Consider the following 22,467-nt stretch of genomic DNA (forward strand, 5'->3'; position numbering starts at 1 on the left):
AATAATAATAATAATAATAATAATTTAATCAATCAATTTTTTATGCGCCCAGCAACAGCCGGAGCGCTCTATATACTGACGCACAAAGAAATAAAAGTAGAACTACGATTAAAAGCCGATAAAGAATACAATGAAAAACAAAAAAGAACAGAATAAACAGGTACGCAATGAGGAAGAATCCAACAGCAGCAACAAGAACATTATTATTATTATTATTATTATTATTATTATTATTATTATTATTATTATTCCTTCAGAAGTTGACACAACTTGATCTGCACCACTCTGTCACTGCGCTGATAAGAAGCTACCTACGCGACCGGCACTGACGTTAGCGTGAATGGTGAGTCGTCAGAACATTATGCGGTTACAAGTGGAGTTCCTCAAGGGTCTGTCCCGGGCCCTCATTTCTCGCTGTTGATTAACGACGTTCCGGCAGTCATTCAAAACTCTTCAATTTTGTTATGACGCGAAACTTTTCAAAGCGGTAAAAATGTTAATGATTGCGCCGCTCTTGGGAGGGACAATTCAAATTTTGCGTCATGGTGCGCTGAGGACCAAGCTGGTCATAAATACATCAAAAACGAAAGTTGTAAGCTTCACGCGGAAGACTAACAGGTCCTTATTTCCCTGTAGCGTTAAAGACGTTCTCCTGCCAAGGGCTCAGGGAACGAAGGACCTCGGATAGCTCTCCGAGTTTCTCGCCCGGCGCTCGACAGACGAGGCAACGTGCACTTCGTGCGCTCGGCACGAAGACTTCAAACAACCTGGGCTACCTTTAACTTTATATAGGAGCGCATGCCTTCCAGATTTTGAGTACGCCTTCGTGGTTTGGGGCGGCCCTTGTAGATCAAATTGGGAAACGTGACGATTAAAAACACAATCAAGTTCTACATCGACGCAAAGAAAAAAAAATACACGAAAAAAGGACGAAAGAGGACGTGGATGCTTCGGACAACTCTAGAATAATCGATTAACGACTTCGCGTAAAACAGTCACGTACCGATGCAGAGAGCACGCGGTGGCTTCCCAACAAAATGTCAATGTAATCACGCTTTTTATTACTGACGCGGAAGCCGGCTTTATCTTTATGTATCCCACGTGCTTATTGCCGAGAACAACGTCGTCGCAATGTGGCATGCACTCCAAGCAGTCAGGGATGTCTTAAACAGGTGTGCGAAGGAATTTTTCTCAGCCGCGTATCACTTCGCAGCAGGGCTGCTGTACGCGTATAACCCTTTCGTTCCCTGCATCGCGTTTTCTTCCATCATTTGACTGAGCCTTCGCGCACCACGTTCGTTTCATTCCCTGCGCTTTTCGTTTGTTCCCGTTTCAGAGCTAGTATTATGCAGTGGAGCATACGTCACCTCTGGAACCGTGGCCTGGCCTCGATCCGCGAGGTCGGGCCGATTGAGCGGATCGCGGTCACGCTAGAACACATTTGAATCGTTAACTTGGCACAGTGACTCCAAGTTCTTCGAAATGCCCTCAGAACACGCATCATCGATCACACCTTCCGTTTTCAACCGAGGCGTTGGTTCTGTGGCTATGGAGTCCCGCCGCCGAAATGGAGGTCGCGGGTTCAATTCCCAACCGCGGCGACAGCATTAATTTTGTTGCCGGCGAAAGGCAAAACCGTCGGCCGAGCTTTCTGTGCACGTTAATGAATAACCCTGTGTGGACAAATTCAATCCGGATCCCTCAACCACAGTCTCTCACGTAGTCCCAGTGTTGTTTCGGGAAGTTAATTAAATCTCGGGGATCTTCACCTACAGTTTTTCCTTTTTTTCCTTTGTTGTTTCTTTGGCGATCGTTGATCCGTTGCGTATAGGGGTGGTGGCTCGAAGTCGACAGCATGCGGCTTCTGCCACCTCGGTGCCGCCTTCTGTCCTGCGCCCAGGCAGCGTCCGCGTATCTCGCCAGGTGGCAAAGAGAAACCTGGGCCGAAGCATACTGCGCAATCGTGCTCTGCCGCGTCAGTGCCTGCGAAGCGATTCTGCAACCCGTAAACATGTTGCTTCCTCCGCCATGACCGTTATCTCGACTGTGAGAGCCGAGTCACAATCGCTTGGGTGGTAGCCACAGGTTACCAGATATGGGTCTTATCGGCGACCCTAGCGCTCTTGCAAAGGTGTGAAGAACCCGTCCTCAACGTTGCAGAGCTATTTTTGCCAACGTGATTTTCTAACCGTACGAAGAGACAGCGGGCGTCTGCGCGCAGGAGGGCGCGGTTGTGGAAAAGCTGGGTGGCATGATAGTTTGGTTCTTACAATGATGGTTTCATACCATTCAGTATGTATGTATGTATGTATGTATGTATGTATGTATGTATGTATGTATGTATGTATGTATGTATGTATGTATGTATGTATGTACTTCTCAGCAAAACTATACGGACCAGTGATTTCGCGATAAAGCCGATTTCCTTCTCCGCCTATGAGTGTAACTCCAAACGTCGCATTGCGAACTTTCGACTTGTCAATTTCAGTTTTTCCGCCGGAATGACGAAAGAAAATGCAGTTTTTTTTCGGCGTGCCTGTGGTTCGCATGCGTGCTCTTCTTGCTCACGGAGTTACGCACGGCACGTGCGCAGGTGAGTGCGAAGAGAGCAAACTTCGCTCAGCCGTGAGACAATCACCGTGTAACTGTAATACCCGGCCAATGCACTACGCACCGGCCAGTATACGTTAAAACGCCTCTCTCGCGGGCAAAAACGTGATTTATTTGTCCGAAATTCTCGGCTAATGTCATTTTGCGTCTCGAGCGTGTGTCGGGGTGCTGCAGTCGCCTTCCATTACTGCGGACTGGGTCGACCCGAGCGCCTCCGAAATGTCTTTCCTGCAGCCCATCTTCCCTTGCGCCCACGCTCCGCTGGCTCCAAGAAGCACGCAAAAGAGCGGCTGGTGACCTTGAGAAGGTCGGTTGGCGAGGGCCGCTGACAGCCGCAGACGGTGCCGGCCGTGACCGTGAAGCGGCACGGCGATGTACCACCCGCGCCGCTGTGTGCGAGGCCGCACGGCGACGTCCAGACACGGCCGGGCGCACTCTGCATGCGCGAGGATGTATCGCAAGACCCAGAGACACAGTTACCCGCACGGGGATATCGCGCGCTGTGGTGACTGAGCCAACTGGGCGAGGATGCCTCCGAAAGAGGAGCGACGACGCGAGCCGTCACGCGAGAACGAACCAGCCGTGGCGGCAACTCCGCGAGACGCGGAAAGCGTGAACGTATGGAGGCGTCATACCGTCAGGTCGCGTGATGGCTCGGCGAATTTCGCCTCAGAAATGAACACGTCGCGCGGCCGGACGCCGAAAGAGAGGGCGGCGCGATGTATACGCACAGCGTTGGCAGTTTTGTTTTCATCGCGCCGTGTTTCTCAGCTATTTTACCCTGTGCGCTTCGCCCGCTTTGCGGTTTCGGTCGCCTTCGCGGGAATGAGCAGAACTCGTAACGTATGGTCGATATGTGCGTGCGTTGTTTGGCTTGACATAAAAATTGTTACAGCGCAAACACATGCAACCACAAGTATCAAGGACGGGACGCAAGCGCTGTGGTTGTGGACACTTGTGGTTGCATGTGTTTGCGCTGTAACAATTTTTATGTCAAGTATGCACCAACTCGCCCAGAAAGAAGTTTTAACGTTGTTTGGCTGTGTGTATATATATATATATATATATATATATATATATATATATATATATATATATATATATATAGAGAGAGAGAGAGAGAGAGAGAGAGAGAGAGAGAGAGAGAGAAAATTTCGTGCATGCAATATGTGAACAATTTGAATAAGGCAACTTCAGCGTCTTTTTATGATGTGATATTTGTGATTGCGTAGACGCTATACAGCGCCGCCATCTTTGAACACGTGACAGCGACGCCATCGAGTGCCTTCTGGTGTCTCCTGACTGCTCCTGACCTCCCCTCCCCGATAGCAGAGTACGCGCTGAGTAAATGCAGGAAAGCGCGGTTTTCGCGTGCTAGTTGAATAATTCATTCGCCAGTGACGCGAGGCTCTCGACCGAAAGCGCATAATTAGTCCTGGTGATAATTCACGGAGGGTGATGACGAAGTCGCTTACAGCACTGCGTCGCAAGGGCGTTCGCAGCTCGTGCGAACTACAGAGACAGCTACGCAATCAGCGCCATCACAATAGCGGGTGTTCAGCCGGAGAAGCGCTGCGAACGATGCTCCAATCCACGGCTAATAAAACTGATCGACTCGGAGGTGTCAACCGGCTCAGCCTGCGCGCATGCGTGACCCAATATCCAGCTCCCCCCCCCCCCCCGCCTTGATTCTGTTAGAGATGGCATGCACAGGAATGCAGTTCCTTCAAAGCTCTCCAATTACTTTTGTCCATATACCTATACGGAACGAATTACACGGTAATTAGTTACTCGTAATCAGTTGCATGTTCGGTAGTTTTTGCATTTGATCGATTATATTTTATTTCTCGGCATACGCTCACTGTAATTCAGATGTTCTTTTTTCAGCAACCAATATTATATATAACCAGTTTAGTGACGAGACAAGCTGTCATGGGCGATGCAGCTTCGAGTATTTGGATTTTGCGGGTATATACTGCACAAGCGCCCGCGGTCGCCCCGAGCAGCGGCCTCGACGCGCTCGTTCGGACAGGCGAACCCGGGCGCTCGGTAGCTGCTTCCTCATCCCCACACTCCACCAGATGTGGCCGACGAATCGAACCGGCGCTACTACGTGGCTGAATAGCGATGGCAACTTGGGACGTTGATATGCTGCAGGAAATCATTTACGGCCGATTTCTTTATTTCTTTTTACTTTTTCATCAGCTTTACCGGTAGCGTCTTCTTGGTGCCCCAGCAACAATCAAGCGCAGCGCTTCATAGAGGACCCAGACTCGCTCGTCGCAGCATTGAGTAAGCAGGCTCTTTTGTGCAAGGCTTTCGCATATTGCGTCATCGCCCTTTCGTTGAGCGCGCATGTCGAGCGAGTTTTCAGGGTCGCTGCTGATATCACAAGAACATTAGGAAAGACGAACTACGAAGATTTTGAGAAATAATTGTTAGTAAGCATGAACAACGTGTCAAGGGTGGCATACAGAGAGCGCACTGAAAGTGACAGGCCTGCTAGTTCTATTTTACTGTACATGTACAATGTTAATAAACGTTGGCAAGAATTTAACGTGAAAATACTCCACTACATTTTTTAGTAATTGCTTAATTACGTCGCGCGATAATTGTAACCGATGACATTTAACTTGTTCAAGTGTGGTCACGGCTCTATATGCGCAGTCCACTGCGAGTACACGCGCGTACAGACCCTGACTGGTCGTCTCAGTCTGTTAATTAAAATGCGCAGCAACGTACGCGAAACCCTCGCTAAGAAGCACGGCACTGCGGCAACACGACAAGTGAACGAAAGGACACTCAGTCGTTCCTTCACGCTCGTAACTGCATGCTGATAAAGCGTTCGTGTCGGAGCTGAGTATCTTTCTTTCTTTAAGCGACGTATCCAGTCTTATGAAACACCCATTCGCAATGATGGTTAGCCATTTATTTATGTCGCAGGTATCTGTTAATCGCGATCTGCACCAGCTAAATGACACTGTCTGCACAACACGAAAACAGGGGCATCGGGGACTGCACAGAGTCGCAGCCTATACTTTCGTCGGTGTATGCACCAAGCCACACTTTTCTACATACATGCGCCGTGTGCTTTCCTATATTGTCAATAGTTTACAAAACAAGCGGCCCAAACTACAGAATTCTTGCGGTTGGGTCAGCGCTCAATCTGTCGTTTCGCACTCTCCCTCCCAAGCCTTTATTTTCCTTTTTTGGCGCAACAATGTATTCGTTAAAGCCCATGGCTTTCTTGCGGCGATTCAGGCATTATATATAGAGTTCACTCAGAAGGCGAGCAATGACTTCGGAGCCCGTAGCGCCCTCTCTTATACAGGGTGATTATTTCCTAGTTTTACGGAATTTTTTTGAAGATCGCCTGTTGCAGATAGCCTGTTGCAGATAGTTGCAGAATTCTTGTTCTTAATTGAGCTGAATTATTAGATGAGGCGGACACTACTAGCACGAGAAATCGAAACACGCATTCAACTTATTAACACAAGCTCACTAATTAACTTCTTCATGGCGCATGTAGCTGATTACGAATTGTAGCCGGTGAGCTTACAAGATGTATCCACTTGAAATGAATTTCCAGGATGACACCAGTTTCGAGATATTATTTCCCAAAGTGGGACGAAATACATGGGCGTTCCAGATACTTTTGTGCTTCAATGCATAAAGGTGCGTGTTCTTTAAAAGGTGGAACAACAATGCATTTTTACGGCGACTTTGACGGCGCATACTTCTGAACTGGCGTTATTCTAGAAATTCGTTTTAAGTGGGTATGGCCTTCCGAACTTACCTGCTGCAGTTCATAAGTTGCAACATGTGCCGTAATGTAGTTAATTACGAAGATAATTAGTGATATTTTGTTAATTCGTTGAGTATGTATTTAACTTTCTCGTGCAAGTAATGTCCGCATCTCTGAATAATCCAGCTCAAGGACTAGAATTGGGTTATCTGCAACAGGCAATTTTTTAAAATTCCATAAAACTTAAAAATGACCGCCCTGTATATTACGCCGCGCAAGCTAACCGCTGTGGTGGCTCCGACGGTGACGTCAGCGTTTTCTTCACCCAATCACGACACTCTCCTGTCCTCTGTAATTTTTTTTTTTTACTCTATCTCCCCCTTCCTTCTCTCGGAGCGGCGCCTTCTGTGAAGTTCGACAACAGTACCTGCCCACTAAATCCATGACGATCCCTAGAATGCTACCGCATTCAAGAGACAGGAAGAAGTCGTCGTAGGTTCGATTTGGTGTGTTAACTGTACCTATACCGATCGGCGCCACATTTATGATACACAGCTTCTAGAAAGACTCGTATATGTCTTACAAAGTAGCAATGTGTGACCTATACAGCATTCGATAAGATTCCTTTTCGCTCTATTCTATTCCTTTCTCATCATCCACTGCTCAGGACCGCGGCCGATCCAGGTGATACCATAACCGAAGCGCCGCTCTGACCACTGAGGAAGTGCGAAAAGGAATAGCATTTGGAATTGGAATCGTTACGTGAACCTGCCCGCGGTTCTCGCAGTTTTTCCGAAAACATTTGACGAATAACGGAGGACTGTTTGCAGAAATGGCCTTAAAAAGAACACTTCGGAATAGTTCTACATTATAACGGCCATAGTCTGAGTTTATGTTCAATATATATATATATATATATATATCCCTTATGTTTGATTGTTGTGTTCATAGGAGGTTATGGCCAAGTTCTGCACCAGGGTGGCCAATCCTGCTCTGGTGAGGGAGTGCGTTACCGGTTCTGGTCACCGGGATCAGGCCACACTCCAGGCCTGTTTGTGCAATTTTATCAATACGCGGATTTTTTTTTTTTTTAATCCGGTGGAAAATTGCCGGCACCGGGATTCGAACCACGGACCTCTTGCACGCGAGGCGGGTGTTCTACCTCTACGCCACCGCGGCACCACCTAAGGAAGTATAATACATAAGGAAGTACATAAGGAAGTATAATATGGATAGAATTGAACATGCGCTCAGGAACGGAGGAAGCCTAAAAACAGTGAAGAAGAAACTAGGAATTGGCAAGAATCAGATGTATGCGTTAAGAGACAAAGCCGGCAATATCATTACTAATATGGATGAGATAGTTCAAGTGGCTGAGGAGTTCTATAGAGATTTATACAGTACCAGTGGCATCCACGACGATAATGGAAGAGAAAATAGTCTAGAGGAATTCGAAATCCCAAAGGTAACGCCGGAAGAAGTAAAGAAAGCCTTAGGAGATATGCAAAGGGGGAAGACAGCTGGGGAGGATCAGGTAACAGCAGATTTGTTGAAGGATGGTGGACAGATTGTTCTAGAGAAACTGGCCACCCTGTATACGCAATGCCTCATGACCTCGAGCGTACCGCAATCTTGGAAGAACGCTAACATAATCCTAATCCATAAGAAAGGGGACGCCAAAGACTTGAAAAATTATAGACCGATCAGCTTACTGTCCGTTGCCTACAAAGTATTTACTAAGGTAATTGCAAATAGAATCAGGAACACCTTAGACTTCTGTCAACCAAAGGACCAGGCAGGATTCCGTAAAGGCTACTCAACAATAGACCATATTCACACTATCAATCAAGTGATAGAGAAATGTGCAGAATATAACCAACCCTTATATATAGCTTTCATTGATTACGAGAAAGCGTTTGATTCAGTCGAAACCTCAGCAGTCATGGAGGCGTTACGGAATCAGGGTGTAGATGAGCCATATGTAAAAATACTGGAAGATATCTATAGCGGCTCCACAGCCACCGTAGTCCTCCATAAAGCAAGCAACAAAATCCCAATACAGAAAGGCGTCAGGCAGGGAGATACGATATCTCCAATGCTATTCACAGCGTGTTTACAGGAGGTATTCAGAGACCTGGATTGGGAAGAATTGGGGATAAAAGTTAATGGAGAATACCTTAGTAACTTGCGATTCGCTGATGATATTGCCTTGCTGAGTAACTCAGGGGACCAATTGCAATGCATGCTCACTGACCTGGAGAGGCAAAGCAGAAGAGTGGGTCTAAAAATTAATCTGCAGAAAACTAAAGTAATGCTTAACAGTCTCGGGAGAGAACAGCAATTTACAATAGGCAGCGAGGCACTGGAAGTCGTAAGGGAATACATCTACTTAGGGCAGGTAGTGACGGCGGATCCGGATCATGAGACGGAAATAATCAGAAGAATAAGAATGGGCTGGGGTGCGTTTGGCAGGCATTCCCAAATCATGAACAGCAGGTTGCCATTATCCCTCAAGAGAAAAGTATATAATAGCTGTGTCTTACCAGTACTCACCTACGGTGCAGAAACCTGGAGGCTTACTAAAAGGGTTCTACTCAAATTGAGAACGACACAACGAGCTATGGAAAGAAGAATGATAGGTGTAACGTTAAGGGATAAGAAAAGAGCAGATTGGGTGAGGGAACAAACGCGAGTTAATGACATCTTAGTTGAAATCAAGAAAAAGAAATGGGCATGGGCAGGACATGTAATGAGGAGGGAAGATAACCGATGGTCATTAAGGGTTACGGACTGGATCCCAAGGGAAGGGAAGCGTAGCAGGGGGCGGCAGAAAGTTAGGTGGGCGGATGAGATTAAGAAGTTTGCAGGGACGGCATGGCCACAATTAGTACATGACCGGGGTTGTTGGAGAAGCATGGGAGAGGCCTTTGCCCTGCAGTGGGCGTAACAGGCTGATGATGATGATGATGATGATGATGATGATGATGATGATATATATCCCCCTCGAACAATAGTTGGTACGCCACTGCTCGCATCGCCCGCCGCCGACCGAGAGTCGCCTTCGCCTGCGCGGCTTTCGATTAACTCCTCAATCTGTTCTTCCGCCACGCCTTTACTGCACCAGCGAATGCGTGTCCGTTGCTGCGGTGTCGTGACCCTCTACAATCACTTTATTGCTGTTATACGCTGCTTTAGTATCTTATCATGTGCCAGTAAGGTATATCGGGCGCTATCGCGCCTAATTTTACATTCGGTGGACTACAACCTGCGCCCGGATCAATTTTTCCCCCAGCAATATCCAGATAGTTGCAGTGGCTTGTAGCAAACTCACAAAAGTGCACTGCTGTCCAGGGCCCGTTTGCTGGAACGCATTTACCCCGCATGGGAAAAATTTACGTCGATGCGAAGTATGGGGAAAAGTTCGCGAACGACAGCTCCGGGTCGTCCCTATATACCTGCGATACGACATGATTTTTGTATCGCCAGACAAGCGCTGTACCAGTTACAACTGTTTATTCAGAAGCAAACTGAATCCTGGGCAGAAGTAAATATAAAACTGCGGGGGAACTGTTCGAAGCATTTCACATTCAAATCAATGGCCTAGCTCGTGTTAGTCAAACCTTAGTTTTCTTATGCGATGCGGAATGGAGACTGCGAAGTTCTTGCCGTTGATGATTCTCCTCCTGCTCTTCGCGTTGCTCCTATCGTTATCGCGTGTTTGCGCAGTATACAGTATATGTAGCAAGCTTCGCTCCTCAATAAACAGTTGTAAGTGTAGGGCCTGTCTTTCTGTCTGTTCTTTCGTTTCCCTGGTTTTTCTTCCTTTTCTGATTTTTTTTTTAAAAACTCGCCCAAGAAGTTATTTTGCTATACCTGTGACTTCGGCGCCGATTTGGATAGACACACTATTAAGTGAAGCCATGTTGAAACACATTCTTTAGTGCCGCGGGATGCATACAAGGTTGGTGAGCCTGACGGCTAGTCGAAGAGAGAGAGAGAGAACAGGAAAGTCAAAGTTCTGAAGCCAAGCTAACTTATTCGGCTCCTGATTATTGACAGGACTACATGGAGCAACGATTCTGGGGACGAATTCGCAAAGCTTTTAGGTACTCATTGCCATATTGACCAGCTGCCTTCGCTAATATGTCCAAAATCATGATTGGCTGAGTTTTTCTCTTACGCACAATTCTACAGCGTAACGGTTTTGTCATTACGGGCCCTGTTCCGGTAAATAATGTATTGCTTCGAAGTAGTTGCAACGATGACACTTTTATTTAAAGAAATTGCTTACGCGTTGAGAACTGGTCTTAAGAGGAAGCTTTAGCTCGGGTGCTCCTATCTAAATACATGTAAAAGGAGAATTCGCTTTTCTCGGCAACCACTGCACCAAATTTGACGAGGTTTGTTGCATTTAAAAGAAAAACTTAAAATCTAGTGTCTGTTGGTTTCGAATTTTTGAGTTAGGTCGTCAATTCTTTATTAAAAATTGGTAAAAATCGAAAATTTTCGAGAAACGAAACTATCAAGTTTACAACTCTGTACCTCAACAACGAAAAATGATAATACAATTCTGTGATTTGCATCTAATAGTACATCTAAAGCGGACAAAATTGATATGCTAACATAATTATGAAAAATCTTAGTAATATGGAAATACAGTTTTTGCAGAGCCCTTGTAACCAACGTAACAAATTCACGTAACATGTAAAATGACATATCGAATTTGCCCGCTTTGAATGATGTAATGTTTGTCGTTTAAAGAATGGCGATATTAGTTCTTGATGTAGAGCTATGAATTTGCAAACTTCGTGCTTCTATTTTTTCGAACGGTCGAATCTTTGAAAATCTTTTTAACAAGATTCAAGCCCTAAAACGAAATTCCGCTTCCAATAGTCACTAGAATTTAACTTTCTCTCTCAAACGCAACAAATTTCATTAAATTCGGTCGAGGGGTTATCTCAGAAAAACGTTTTTTCGTTTTACATGTATGTGAATAGGCCGCATCGGAGTTGGGCCCGAGCTAAAGCTTCCTCTTAACAATGTACTTAATGAGCCCGAGTTTCCTGTCCTCTCAACACTGCCTCCATCGTGCCCGTGGCGTCAGCGTCAAGGCCACTACTGCAAGGCCCAGGTGGCGTTGTTCAAGGCCGGGCCACGTGCGGCGCGAGTGAGGCACTCGCGCGTGGTTGACTGACAGGCGTCGGAAACGTCCTGCAGTAAACAACGCTGGTGGTGGAGAGTCGCAGCGCCTTGTCCACGTGACAGGTGTTTAGCCGAGATTCTGCTGGGTGTCTATATATATATATATATATATATATATATATATATATATAGTCACAGTATATATTATCTTTCATTTAAATTGAAGTAAAGAAATGATAAATAAATGGAAATGAAAATGGATGAAAAAAAAGCTGGCCGCGCAGATGGGATACGAAGCCACGTCTACGCATTACGCGTGCGATGCTTCTACAAGCTGAGCTACCGTGGAGTTGTCTTCCCGCACACTTTCTGGTGTATTTTCGCGTGTATTCTAAACTAATACTGGGGGTGTTGGCTGGTCGTCCCGCCACTTGCAGCCATGACTGTGGATGTAGGACATCCTATCTACCGCTGGCGCGCGTCACGTAGTACGTGAACTTTTCGGGTGAAGGCAACTGGTCAGTAAACCCACACATGCTACACAAGCTGCCGGATTCGAGATCCTCGCTATGTTATAAACGAGAAGAAAGGGGAACAGTGGGGCCCGATTTTTATTACGTCGCATTATGCGTAGGCGTCAACTACAGTTGAGTCTTTCATATTGTTTTGCGTGTCCTCATGTCTGTTCCCGCCCATCCGGCATTTGACAATAGCTCCTACATGCGAGAAAGAGAGAGAAAGAAAGAGAGGACCCCCCTCGCTCTCTTTGTTTTTGGGGGGTGTCTGCTCCTCCTGGGGAGGTGTTGGGGGGTGGGGGATGTGTTAGGGGTATGTGTATAAACCACTGTTCTACTGCCGCTATTGTATCGCTAAGTGGCGATCGAGGTTCTTAGCGCTTGCAACGTGCAAAACGGTCAGAAACTGAGGGAAGGGTCTTTTAATTAGTGCACTCTGCGAGCGTAAGGTGGCGTACAGTATACAATGTAACGCGAGGAACGGCACAGTGGGACGACCGCCACAGCACCCCACTTGACCCTGGGCATCAGAGCCAATCATAAACGAATTTTGTACTTTTCAAGGCTCCCGGCGACGGCTTTCGAAAAACGATAGCGGTTGTATAGGGAAGGTGGGTTGAGGAGATTTCGCAGTCTGTATTTTTTGACGCTCCGCAAAGCTCTTCCACATGAACACACTTTAATGGTGTTGTTCGTATGTGTACACTGCGCATGAACGCCTGAGCATTTCGTAGTATTACGTGTGCATGTATATACCGTCGCCATAGACTGCACGGCGTTCCGTATTGTACCTCTTGCTCGAAATTATATATATATATATATATATATATATATATATATATATATGTTTATATATGGTGTTTGAGCGAACACTTTCAACAATTTTTAAGGGTTGCCTGTGGCAGACAGCTCAATTCTAGTTTATGAGGAAGTCTACTCGAAGCGGCGGATACAACTTGCACGAAATATTGAAATGCAAAATCGACTAATTTACAATAATTCACTAATTAATGTTGGCTAATTATCTTATTACCCATATTACAATTTACAAATTGTAGCAGGTGACGTCGCAAGGCGGATCCATTTGGAACGAATTCTCAGGACGACACCTGTTTCGAGATATAGATTGCCAAACTTTGCGGAGACATGCATTGGCGTTCTTGTGTGCTTCAGTGCATGAAACGTCGTTTTGTTAACAAATTAGTGTGTGTGTGTGTGTGTGTGTGTGTGTGTGTGTGTGTGTGTGTGTGTGTGTGTGTGTGTTTACGGAATAGAAGTATTCGTCTGCATGCTAATCTGCAACGGAGGGAAAGAAAAAAGGCCCTACAAAAGAAGGACGGCAGAAGCACTTAAAAACAAGAATAGCACAATTTGATATCTTGATTTCACTTTTGGCATTAACGATATTACATATATACTTACGTCGCTTAGTAAATTGGCTAGCAAGCTCGTGTCACCTTGTGGAGTCGCCGATTTGCATTGCGTTTTCGTCGTTGCCCTTACCATGCGCAGCTCTAGGCACATATGCTCCACGCGTATGGACGTATAAGCAGCCCGGCCACGTGAAAACTGCATTTTCGTTTTGCGCATCAAAGGGCTAAGCGTTTTTTTTTCTTCGTACACTTCTGAGCCTTACTTTTAAGAAAAGGTAAGCAGCAGCAATCGGATGCGAAATACGTGGGAGAGAGAGAGAGAGAGAGAGAGAGAGAGAGAGAGAGAGAGAGAGAGAGAGAGAGAGAGCAAAGAGAGGAAAGGCAGGGAGGTCAACCAGACGAGCGTCCGGTTTGCTAGAAACGAACGGGGCCCAATGAGAAACCGCTCGCGCGCGCCGTCAGCTGTGGTCGCTCTTGAAGCCTTCGGCGCGCACGGGACGACGTGTCGGGGCAGCCGACCTCCGATCCGCGCCGAGTGGAGGCCGTGCCACGCGCGGGGCGCCGTTCACCACCGCGGTGCAGCGCGCGAAGAAAAAGGCGCACCGCGAGTATCGGCGGCTCGCGAAGCGGGCGGGACCCCGACGTAGAGCGCGAAGCGGTGCGAGGTGGCTAGCGATTCCTGCTGGCGTCACGCCCTTTAAGCAACGCTGCCGCGGTTAACGGTCTTTCTCACGCGCCTGCTCTAGAATGCGTCACATGCCGCCGGAACTGTGTCCGCGTCACCCGCTTGCGCGTGTGTAAAGCGTGTGTATGGAGGCTGTATACAGGAACGGGCGCTTCCGGAGACGACCGCGCGCTTCGTTTTTTTTTTTTTTTTCCTCCTCCCTGTAATTGTCGCGACCGGCTGGCTCTAGCAGGTTTATCCATATGGGTTATCTTTGCAGAACACCGAGGGAGCGTCGCGCTCACACAGGCTGCCCCGTGCTTCCCGTAACAGCTCTTGCGTGTGTTTGCCCGTCGTCCGCCGCGACCCCGCACGTACACCAGCGGTCAGCGTACAGCGCAGCACTCTTTTCCATCCGTGTCCTGGCGAAGCTGCAGATTGAAAAGGGGTAGCTCGGAAATGTGGGCGTACGTGTGCGCTGTGTCCTACTTCAAATTTCAGGCGTTAGTTCGCACCACCGCGTGTGCATAAAAAAAATCTCCCTTTTAGATGAATTTCCCGTTAAAACAAAAACAATCGCAAGCTTCTGGTTGTTGCTTCCGACAGTTGCGTCTCCATACAGGTGGATCCATTCTCTGACATCCGGCTCACGCAATAAGCCAGCTTCTGACGTCATCACAACGGCCGCGGACACGTGTGCATGGTTTTTGGACGTATGCAAATGAAAGCCAGACCTAAAGAACCGGCTTGGACACCGACGACTACTCGGTCAAGTCGCTCAATTCGTTGCATCGAAAGGCTCTTGAAATGTTTAAGTCAAGGAAAAGAAGAAGAAAAAAAAAATGTCTGCCACCCTGTCTATCCGAAAGAAAAGCTGCTATTCTTGTCGGCGCGAAGCTTTGCGTACGACGTATCGATTTGTGTCCGCAGGTATTGCACGGTTCGGAAGGGCCCTTGGCCTCTCATCGCCGCCTCTCAGCGAGTAGCAGCAAATCGTCTCAGGAGGTCGATAGCATCCAAAACCTGACTTGATGCCGACACGGGAAGTTCGGCAGCGTCTGCATTTTACGTACCAGCATCATCTGAGTGACAGCACCGTTACGTATACATTTCTGTAAAGGGATGATAACAATAAGGTGCTTCATTGCGTCTCGGCACACTCGCCAGTGATTATAATTTACGAATATATATTTCAACAGAAATAGACATGGCCGTGACCTCAGTGCAGTAGTCGTCGTTTTATTTTCCCGTAAGATATTTACATGCATGGAGATATAAAATCAATTCGTTTCTACCTCTCGACATTATGAAAGCATCGTATAGCTTTCCATCTCCACCGTAATCATAATTTGTCCGTTAGATCAAAGATTTTTTTGAAATCTACATTAGTTAAAAAAAGAAACGGTGGTTGGGGGGGGGGGGGAAGTCGACTGTACTTTGCAGCTTTCCGCTCACAATTTTGCGTTAGTATAAGAAGACGAGTGGTGAGGTGATACTGTCGCGTATATCTGCTAAGGGAACACTGCCGTAAGGTATACACTGTTCGAGAAAAACATAACGAGATGAAAACTGCAGGCGACCACTCGCATTCCCTATGCAATTCCAGTTCGTAGACTCATTTCCTGGAACGGTTTGTGCCACAGGTGACAAGCCGCTGCGGCCAACGTGATTGCTGTTCGGCATACCGTGCGAGCGGATGGTCAACAGAGCGAGCACACGACATGGATGTTGTGATGATGATGTGTCGGGTTTAACAGCGCGCGGATGTTGATGAGAGGTTCATCATCATTGCAACCGGCTGCATGCGATATTATGTGGGTGGTAGTCGTAACACGGAAGCCACAAAGAAGCTTAACTTCAATGTTTCACCATCTTCTCTGTCCCCAGAACTTCTGCGGACTCTTGTATAGTACTTAGGCTTCTGCCGTACGTTTTACGTTTTGGTATAATACAGGCATTGCTGCTGCATGTCAGGAGCTCGATTGTACGTGCTGAGCAACCTGTTGTTGACGTCGTTTGTTAGACAAACAACGGTATATATACTCGCAACGGCATACAGGGTGTGCCAACTAGCCTGCACCAATATTTAAATATATGCAAATGCTACGCAGCTGGACAGAGCCAAGGTAATGTCGTTTGCCGTCGCTTGGAGATACTCAGGCTACTTTCTTTTTGCATTCCGCCTAATGGCATAGTTAGTCTTAATTAATTAATCAACTTCTCAAATATTATGATTAGATGAAAAGTGTCAATGAGAAAATTGTAGAGAATCATGAAAAAACTCCCGGTACTGTTTTCTGTTGCTCGATACGTGTTGCAGAAAAGCGTTTTTCCGAGTGTGAAAGAATTAAGCCCGCGAATACACGCAAAATTGCCGCGTGACTGGCCGCTCGAGGCACTTTGCGTGTATTTGCGGGCTTCTTTCACGCTCAGAAAAACACTTTTACATAGAACGTATTAAGTAACAGAAAGCTGTATCGGGAGTCTTTCACGTCGCTCTACAATTTTACCGTTGACACTTTGAATCTAACTATAACATTTGAGGAGTTGATTAATTAATTAAGACTATTTATGTCATTCTGCCGAAAGCAAGAAAATTAATCCCAGTATCCCCAAGTGACGGCGAACATCATTACATTGGTTCTGTTCAGGTATACGTGACATTTGCATAGTGTTAAACCTTGGCGCATGATAGCTGGCACAGTGCGAAGCTCGTCTGTGCCGTTCAGATGGAGGCGGCTTGCGCAGTACGTGTTTTTACTTTTCCGCTCACTTCTTGTTGGTTTGTTGCGGTCGAGCGGGCCTTGGCCTCTGTGACGGTCCCAATGGCGGTGGCTGACGAACGCGTCGGTTGCGCGCAGGTGAGCCAGATGAGCCTGGGCCGGTACGTGACGGCGTCCGCGCTCGGCCTCGTGCCGACGCAGGTCATCAACGTGTACCTGGGCACCACGGTGCGCTCCATGGAGGAAGTGCTCGACGACGACGCCACCGCGGCCACCGGATACGCCGTGCTCCTCGCCCAGGTGCGCCCCCCGCTGGCGGCGAGAGTTGGTTCGCGCGCTCAGCGTCGCCTTCCCTCCGCGCAGGTGGTGCTGAGCGCGGTGCTCATGAGCCTGATCGTGCGCAAGGCCCGCCAGGAGCTGCGCGACGCCGTCCTGTCGTCGGGTTGCTCGTCGCGGGCCTCCCTGGACACCGCCTTCTGCCCGCACTTCCCCTGGGTGCCTGTCGCGCCGATGCAGACCGCGTGGGCGCGGCCTGCCGTCTGAGCCCCCCGAGCACACGCTTGCCTTTGCTGCGCGCATTTTTCTTTGCATTTTTTTTTTCTTTACGACGGATGGGTTGTCCCGCCGTTCCCGAGTGATATACCGAGCCCATGTAGATGCACTCGTAGACGTCGCTGCGGTTGGCAGAGAATGGTTCAGGTACTCCTTTGGGAGGGGGTGTTAATGTCGGGAACCCTACAGCATTGCACGATATACGCCGCCTTGCAGCCGTACAACTGGGGGAGACGTGCTTACGATGTCAGAACTGCCTATCCAAGCCTGTCACTGACAGTTGACGGGGCAAGCTTATTACGACCAACGGAGCTCTTTCTGAGGCCTTGTCGACGTGTACGAGCACACCTTTTTTTTTTTTTTTTAAGGCTGGTGCGCAGACAGTAACACGACAGTGCAAAAACGACTCATCTTTCGTCACTCGATAAAACAACTAGGTGCGCACGTTCGTGCCGCATAAAAGGTCGCCCAAGCGTACTGGGCACTGTAGTGTTTTATAAGACACGGACAGGAGAGTGCGCAGTTGCTGCCTTTTGAAAATGAATAAATAAATAGAAAACGTCTGACTACAGTCACGTGCCTAAAACCGACCTTGTCGATGGACGGAGGTTGAAGAACGAAGCCACGGATGCAAGTAAGTGATGCGGATGTCCAACTTCCGCGTTCGGGAACGTTCGAGTGCATCATACCATTAGCGTCGGCGCACCTCAACGTTGCTTCTAAAAATTATAAATAAAGAAAGCTCGTCCTGTATAGCATTTGATACTTTTTTATCTTGCGTATGCATTTGTATTATCCTGTAGGACACTGCTCCCAAATTGTGTAGTAGCTACGAGATGTGCCGACCATTGCTTCACCTGCAGCAAAATAATGCCAGATAACAGTTTATTATCGCTAGCGCAAAGCATGGTGTACTTGTTATTCCTTGCTAATGCGTACTTACGGTCGTACGAAGTTACATTCTTATTAACTTGTCAGAAAATACATAAGTTAGACAACCACTTGCTTTTCAATGTTCATCTATAGCCCTCACCTCCAGCTGATATATCGCTCGCGAGTGAAATCAAGGGCGCGACACCTGCAGCTGGCCCAACTGTACACGACCCCGGCAGAAGATGTGCGACATCTGCTGCGGGCTTGTGTGTCGCCCAGACGCGGACATATACGGGATGTGCTTTGCTTAAAAAGTCTGGTCTCCGCAGTGCGACTGGGATATGCTGACTTATATATAAGACTAGACAGGTTAAAAACAAACAACAACAAAACTGGCCTTACCCGGCACGAAGAAAAGTTTCACAGGCACCGGTATCGAGTGTCGTTCACGTCGCATCACTGCGCCACCCGACAATCAGTTGGAATAAAGTGAACCAGATTATTTGAATTTCCTGCTCACCAACTTGAGTGCTTTCCCATCGCGTGTGTCAAGGCAGACTTCACTGGCCCCAATAAACAGCGTCAACTGGCGCACGGGGTCGCTTATTTATCGGCGTTTGCCCGCGTCGTACACTAATAATTAAACAAACAAAAAGAAACATAAGAAGACGAAGAACAAAGCACCTCCGTGAAGCGGGTCTTCGGTGCGCCCTGAGAAGTCGTTGCTCCGGCGCATTCTCGCACCTCTGCGGAGGCCTACTCGGGAAGGTAACTCTGCCACAGTATTGCTTGTGCGCGAGCACTGAGTTGGAGCCGCTCTGCAAATTGCTTAAAATGCTAAGACGTGTTCAGAGGATGCTGGTAATTCGGCAGTTTCCCCTGGACAGAAAGTCGCATCGAAAGAATTCACTGTATCGATGTACTGCATAATGTCCTGGGCAGATTGTCTGCGTGCGGACATGCGAACGTGTTTGCATCCATGCGCACGGCTGCCACGTCACTTGCGAACGTTACTTTGCTGTAAACCTGGACGTTCCCTTCAATGATGTCATTCAATGTCGACTATAACCGAGCTCGTATGCTTGCTGACTCGTGAGACGCGTCACAAGATATACGAGCCTAGCTACTCGCCAACTCTCTGCAAGTTGCGAGGGAAATTGAGAATGTCTAAATTTTTGGCGCTGTAATTACGCAGCATCGCTAGAGAAATGAAAACATAAATATACTTTCGGACCTTTTTTTATATGTCTAGAGATCGGGTCATGTGATGACATACTCGGATTTCATGTATATCGAGTCAGACGCTGTTTCTGACACGCTTGAGGCAAAGTTTTGCGATGACTATTAGCCTACCATACCTTTAAAGATTGTTCATATACATTGCCTCGCGTTATGTATATCTGCAGTTTGCTGTTCATTTCTTTCTTTTGCACTCGGAACAAAATAATGCAATATGTTCTTGCACAAAACAGACAACCGATGAGACGAGATAAACCTGGAGAATTTTGACCGAAATCGGAGATGAATTTTTTTTTTTTTCTCCCGAGAGCTCAAACTTTTTGACCTCTTGCGATTTCTCAGAATTTTCTGCCAAATTCCGAGATGATGGTACAAAGAGGGACCAAATATTCTTTGCTGTGCATTTAGAAGGTAGCAAAGAATGCGCATGAAAAAGTCCGAGAGGTACTTACAGTTAAAGGAAACGTGTATTAAAAATTATTGCAGAAAAGGCCCATTTAAAAACTAGAACTAGTTTGTCAATTTTTCTTGTTTGTGTGTTGTGATCCTGTGGAAACAAATGAAATTATGTTATTTCTATTTACAAAGTTGTGTATACACGGTTGAAGAATTATGAAATAGAACATTTTATTAATTTTCGACAACGTTACAAAGTCGGATTGTCGTGCATTTGTATTAGCCGCACTTTTCATCCAGTCTCCGTTAATGTTTTTGCACGTAAACAAAGGCTTGCGCTGAAAAAATGAGCACGGTTAGGATGTACGGAGGGATTTTACTATATCATAAAAAAATTGCTGAAATCAAGAAAATAGTCGTACCTCCCTGTGATTATCCTTATTTGAACGCACCCAGCACAATCATTTTGAATATAGTCACCACTAGCATCTTTCTGCCAGAAAATCAAATAAGTCCTTATTTACCCTTCCATTTGGACAGAAAAAAAAACTGTTTGAGAACTTCGAATAGTGAATTTCTCGTACCGAGTAGCAACGATTAGTCGATTCATACATTTGAAATACGTACGCGTCTACTTCATGTGCATCGCCGCTTACGTTCGTCTTGGAGTCGGAAATACTGTGGTCATGTAACGAAGTGGCCACTTTCCCTGTTGGAAGTATCAGCGGTGGAATAAGCTGAAGTGCCTCGGCGACATTGCGTCTGATGGCACTGCTGTGGAAGGGACCCAAGTCATGGCTGCCGGTCAAGCCGTCGTGCCCAATGGCGGATATCGTAGGTTCATACTCACACTGTGCTAGCAATATGCTGTACGGCTGTTCAGCGTGCACCATGAGAATGACGGGCAGCAAGACATTCATCCGCGCTTAGCCATTTTATTGAGTGCGCGGTCGCTTTGTATAGCTAGGATATAAGTTTTCGATTTCAGGACAGAAACCAGGAGGCTTACGAAAAGGGTTCTACTTAAATTGAGGACGACGCAACGAGCTATGGAAAGGAGGATGATGGGTGTAACGTTAAGGGATAAGAAGAGAGCAGATTGGGTCAGGGAACAAACGCGAGTTAATGACATCTTAGTTGAAATCAAGAAAAAGAAATGGGGCATGGGCAGGACATGTAAGGAGGAGGGAAGATAACTGATGGTCATTAAGGGTTACGGACTGGATTCCAAGGGAAGGGAAGCGTAGCAGGGGGCGGCAGAAAGTTAGGTAGGCGGATGAGATTAAGAAGTTTGCAGGGACGACATGGCCACAATTAGTACATGACCGGAGTAGTTGGAGAAGCATGGGAGAGGCGCCTTTGCCCTGCAGTGGGCCTAACCAGGCTGCTGCTGCTGCTGATGATGATGATGAAGTTTTCAATTGCGCCACAGGAAAGTGGGGGTCACGACAGATGGTAAGCAACTGCGGCGCCAGATTTTCCGCTGGTCATCTTTAGTACGAAACTGTATGACTGAAAAGAGGCAGGAGCAACATGCATTTCGCACTGCATGGTTATGAAATCAGCATCGTTGTGCAACGCTACAAGAAACGCGCGAAAAATTTTCGACACCACACCTCATAAATCCTTTTCCCCGTGTAAAGCTATCGCATCTATTTATCTCTCTCTCTCTCTCTCTCTCTCTCTCTTGTGTGAGTGTTTTATACATGGGCAAGAAGGGATAACTGGACCACTAGGCGGCTCACGACGATGTTTTGACAGATAGAGAGAGAAAACAAAAGTTTAGTCATATGTAAGGCAGAAAGGCCTGAACTACATTCCCCTAGCCAGCTACTCTGCGCTGGGAAAGGAGAAGAAGGAAGCAAGTAGAGGTTAACGTAACGTGGTTATCATAAGGGCGCGATCCCTTCGTTCAACCCGTATCCCCGAGCACGCCGCCGGCCTCCTCTTCGTGACGTCGCTCGCTGAGAGCTCAGGCCTTCTCTTGTCTAGGTGGTGTTGGTCAAAACCGTCCATCGCCCTTTCCAGCAAGGAGCTATCCTTCTTGCGTAGAGATAGGTATTTTCTGCGGGCGGCACACACGTGATGTGTCACAGATTCTGCTATGTATATGTGGTCACTTGCTTAAAAATAAAACAATGTAAGTCCGCGCTCGTGTGTCTCAGCCTCTTCTTCGTCCTCGTCTTGTGTGCAAAAAGCTGCATTCATGTCCTACCATCATGCCCAAACAGTTACCTTAGTGAACTCGCGTGAACCACTGCTGTTTGCCTGCGTAGTGCAGTGCAGAACACACAGGGAGAGGTGTTTGCTTGAGGCGTTGTTGTACGCCATATTTCATAACCTCTGAGAGGGTTGAGCATTGTCATTACCTCATGGCACAACGCATCGTGGCGGAAGTAGTAAACTTGAACTGGATTATGGGGCTGTACGTGCCAAAACCACAATCGGATTATGAGGCACACCGTAGTGGCGGTCTCCGGATTAATCAAATCCGCGACCTCTAGCAAAGCCATAGCCACAAAGCTACCGTGGCGGGCACAGAAGTGTTGATTTGACGGTCGACTGTTTGACATATCTGCATGGTGTTTATTTTTCAGAAATAGCACGAACGTACTGTACCGTACCTTGGCTTAAA

At 47.1% G+C, this 22,467-nt stretch overlaps 1 protein-coding gene across 1 annotated transcript in view; it reads left to right on the top strand.

The window, feature by feature from the left end:
• The window catches only part of LOC142559571 (transmembrane protein 64), a 46,372-nt gene extending 28,485 nt beyond the window's left edge, over positions 1 to 17,887 (top strand). Inside the window, exons 2-3 of the mRNA XM_075671154.1 lie at positions 16,911 to 17,072; positions 17,136 to 17,887. Of these exons, the coding sequence (XP_075527269.1) occupies positions 16,911 to 17,072; positions 17,136 to 17,315 (342 nt within the window). The 3' untranslated portion in view covers positions 17,316 to 17,887. The remainder of the gene's footprint in view (positions 1 to 16,910; positions 17,073 to 17,135) is intronic.
• The last annotated feature ends 4,580 nt before the right edge of the window (positions 17,888 to 22,467 follow it).

This window comes from Dermacentor variabilis, chromosome 1, assembly GCF_050947875.1.
Source record: "Dermacentor variabilis isolate Ectoservices chromosome 1, ASM5094787v1, whole genome shotgun sequence".
Classification (NCBI taxonomy): domain Eukaryota; kingdom Metazoa; phylum Arthropoda; class Arachnida; order Ixodida; family Ixodidae; genus Dermacentor; species Dermacentor variabilis.